General features: G+C 43.6%; 1 protein-coding gene across 1 annotated transcript; it reads right to left on the reverse strand.

The window, feature by feature from the left end:
* Positions 1-1,441: 1,441 nt before the first annotated feature.
* Positions 1,442-3,394, reverse strand: LOC129743667 (uncharacterized). Its single transcript, XM_055735754.1, has 2 exons — positions 3,293-3,394; positions 1,442-2,657 (listed from the first exon to the last, which is right to left on the reverse strand). Exon 2 carries the CDS (start codon positions 2,449-2,451, stop codon positions 1,828-1,830), a length of 624 nt encoding a protein of 207 aa, XP_055591729.1. The 5' UTR covers positions 2,452-2,657; positions 3,293-3,394; the 3' UTR covers positions 1,442-1,827.
* Between the last annotated feature and the right edge of the window lie 544 nt (positions 3,395-3,938).

Here is a 3,938-nt window from a genome sequence, read left to right on the forward strand (position 1 = left end):
CGGGATTCTTAAGATTGGATAAGTCGCACGCTATTGGTCAGTAATTTGGGTCTCCCCGTCTCTGTCCAACTCTCTCGGCAAACCATATGGATTAACTTGGGGGAGTAAGCTTAACTCTCATCCCTTGGAGTTGAGCTTCGATTAAGGGATGGAATCATTCAGTGCTTTCACTGCTTAGTTGCATACATTTTGGCGTTATACTTTCGATATTCGAACAGTTATCAAATTCAAAATTTTTACAAGGTGTGACCGCTACAACATCATTTAACGAGAGGCCTGATGACGTACTGGCGGATCCATTGAACACAGTTCTAAGTTTTGTGGTGCTGCTGTCAGGTTTAAGTGCCGGGTGATGAGGGAAATAGAATTTAGGAGCACCCATGTTTAAATTGCTCTCTTCTATCTTTTCCATATGCCCAGTCCTCAGGTACTCTGTCATGAAGATGCCATAATCATGCCGGAGCTGCTCGTTCTATGAAAATCTCTTCTCTAGCTTCAGAAGCCTGTCCAAAGCCATACTTTTAGATTCACCCAATTGTTCAATGTTATGTTTAGTTGGGAGTCTGAGTATGAATCTACCATCTGAACTGCGCGTGGTAGTATCGACAAAGAACTGTTCACAAAGGGTTTCTTCGTCTGTCCATTTCTGAACTGTGAGGCTAACAACGTTTTCATTCATAAACTGGTTTACGTTTCCTTTGATCTGTAGACTGCTTACGTTGCCTCCAACAATCCATCCAAAGGCAGTGTTTTGAATGAACGGTAGACGGTCTCCTAACAATATGTACTCAGTTTTAAAAGCAAGAATATTAATTTATAAAATTAAGCAGTTACCTAATTTGATGTTTCCATTTCGCAGTATGTCAAATGTCGTCGAGACTCCTAAAAGCATGTCAACTGGACGACTCAAATGAAATTCTGGGTCAGCCAAGTTTACGTCGGCTAACTCCCACCCGTTAATGTCTACATCTTGATCAGGTAGCAGACCAGTTATTGTCTCTGTCACCATTGACAGTATGGGTTTGCAGTAATTTGATGATCTCGCCTTAAGGATCAAAGTTGTCTTTCTTAATTCGGGTTGCACTTGTTGCCCAAACCCCGTGATGTTAACCGTAGATGACTGGATAGGCCCTCCGATTCTTGATACGAATGATTTCGTCACAAAATTGGATTGTGATCCAGAGTCAATTAATGCCAGACATGAAACGGGTGGGCCATTTGGCCCCAAGACTAAGACGGACGCTGTTGGCAACAAGGCTTCTGTATTTTATTGATTAAGAAGATCTGAAATAACTAGAATATTTTATTAAGCAAAAGGAAAGAACAATAGAAAATAAATTCAACCATATTAATTTTCTGACGTCATTCAATGGCAGTTTACTCACGCTTTTTGTCTGTATGAAATTTGGGGTCATAGTGAGCACTGCTTGTTGCGGCCGGATTTCCTCGATGAATAGAAGTATGATGTCTTCGTTCACATATCTCGAAGACTCTGCTTCTACATACATCTGCTGTATGACGAGCTTTCAAACAATTGTAACACAAAGAGTAGCGTTTGATTAGCTTGATTTTCTCGTCGATCGATTTTGCTTTGAATCGGTTGCAGCTAGCCAAAGCATGATCACTGCCACAAGCGACACATCCTTGCTTCTCAAATCGCTGGTTTACCGTGAGAGCACGTATTTCCGGTTTGAACCGTTTTGTTGGCGGTGGTTCTAATGTTGCAGATTTGGTTGGCATAGCATCAAACACTTGATATCTGTCGCTCACGAATCTTTCTAGCTGCTCGTACTTTGGTGGGGTTGTCCCCGATGCAGCCGATTCCCACTATCTGCGCGTTGCCGAATCGAGTTTATTGGCCATAAGGTGTACCAGTATTGCATCCCAGGAATCGACGGGTTGTTCTAAGATGAGGAGACATCTCAGGTGTTTGCGGGCCGAATCAAACAAGTCGCGTAAAGCAGCAGAGGATTCCATCTTCACTGGCTTCAGTTCGAAAAGCTCTCGAGTATGTTTTTGTATGAGTAGCTTCGGGTTACTATACCGTTGAATCAGGAGGTCGTACGCAATGGCATAGTTCGCTTCGGTGGTTGGTAAAGAATCCACGAGACCCAGTGCCGTACCACGCAGCGAAAGTTTAAGGTACTCAAATTCCTGGATCGTGGGTAGAGATGTTCGGCGATGGATCAATGAGTTGTACTTATCGATCCACTCCAACCAGTTTTCTCCGACACCACTAAAGATCGGCAGGTCAACTGTAGGAAGCCTCACAGAATCTCGGCTAAATGAGGCCCCTTCGCTCGACTTCTTGGCTTTAATGGTCTTTTCAAACATAGCGAGGCCACAAATGTATTTGAGCTCAACTTCGGTACGGTTTGCTCCTTCGTCCGGTACCCACTGCTCAAGCATACTTTGGTTTGTGTCGTAGGCTCTGTAGCAGTCTTTAAACATATCCCTTCTGGTTTCCAAAAGGGTAATGTCGTGCTCAAAGGCTGCTACTGTCTCTATTATTTGAGAAATTCATGTTACAGCATGGTTCCGTTGCATCACCATCCGGTCGAGATCCGTTTGAAGAACGGCGTATACAGGCTGCTCGGGTGTCGCCTGTCCTCCATCTTCATCGATGGGCATGGGTGCTACCTCTTCTGGATCCATCCCTGTCAAAGAAGAACCAAATTTTACCATCGCTTAATTTTCTCTCTTTTTTTTTCTATTCACTTTCAACAGTTTTTCTTCTCTGGATCCGGAAACCTAACCTCACTCGACTATTGTTGGAGTGAGAACCCAACACATGTTTCTCATAACCTCTAAAGTCCAACCCGTGTGTTGGACACCTTGGCAGCGAAAATCTTATGCAATCATTCAAAAAGATCAAGACATTTAAAAATATCAAATGAACGATTGTGTGACCCGAGCGTCATAAACAACCCATGCGCTGGAGTGAGGTATCTTAAATTTTGTTCACACTCCAACCCGCTTGTTGGAGAAGATTTTACTATCACGACCCACGTGCCGCCCATTTTCATTCCGCCACCATATTATTGAAAAAACCGCAATGATTCTCCACCGATTCCAACCCACTTGTTGGAATTGTCTGTATTAATAACGACCCACGCGTCGTCCCTTTTTCCTTTCACCGCCATATTGAAAACAACAATATCTACTTTTCACTGATTCCAACCCTCGTGTTGGAAAGCTTACGACCCACGCGTCGTTCTTAATTTCCTTCAACCCTAGTGTTGAAGAGTTTTCCGCAATTTTCTGAAAATTCTCAACACTTCACAAATATTACCTTCGATAGCTCTCCGAATCCGGTTCGATTAGGACCAAAAATGTGAATGGTAATTCCACGTTGCTTCGTCGGTCTGTAAAAAATACATCTGCTTCGTTCGATACTCGCGAAAAAAGTGGATCCGTGGCGTCGCTGTCGTTGACAGTTCGCCCGAGCGTAGCAGATTGCAGTACTAGATCACTAACATACACTTAGCAAAATTCAACGCTGAAAATAACATCAAATTTGTTTATTTATATTTATTTAATCCTCAACAGCATTCATCACGAGAACAAGGATCTCTCGCTTCGTTCCATCGCTAAAACGTTGGGAATCGCGAATTCCACGGTGTCGCGAGGAACAATTGAACACCGATCTTAGGCCCTGAAGTGAAGCAAAGAGTATTTCGTACAACACCAAAAATCACAACGGCGTAGTTGGGGCCTTCAACCGAATCCCGAACGCATCCGTGGCTAAGAAGCCGCACCTAAGCTTGTACAGAGTTTTGTACAGAAGGCCAAAACTAAGGCTGGGCTTCAAACGTTCAAGGTACAAAAGGCCCCTAATCACGACGAGAAACAGAACAAGTCCGCCAAAACCCGTAGCAGGAAGTTGTACCTCAACATGCTGACGAAAGTTGAATGCTGCATCATGAACGATGAAACAT

This window comes from Uranotaenia lowii, chromosome 2 (genome assembly GCF_029784155.1).
Source record: "Uranotaenia lowii strain MFRU-FL chromosome 2, ASM2978415v1, whole genome shotgun sequence".
NCBI lineage: Eukaryota > Metazoa > Arthropoda > Insecta > Diptera > Culicidae > Uranotaenia > Uranotaenia lowii.

Bases quoted from the DNA above. Each gene is read 5' to 3' on its own strand.
- LOC129743667 (XM_055735754.1), bottom strand. From the start codon at position 2,451: ATGTTTAAAGACTGCTACAGAGCCTACGACACAAACCAAAGTATGCTT.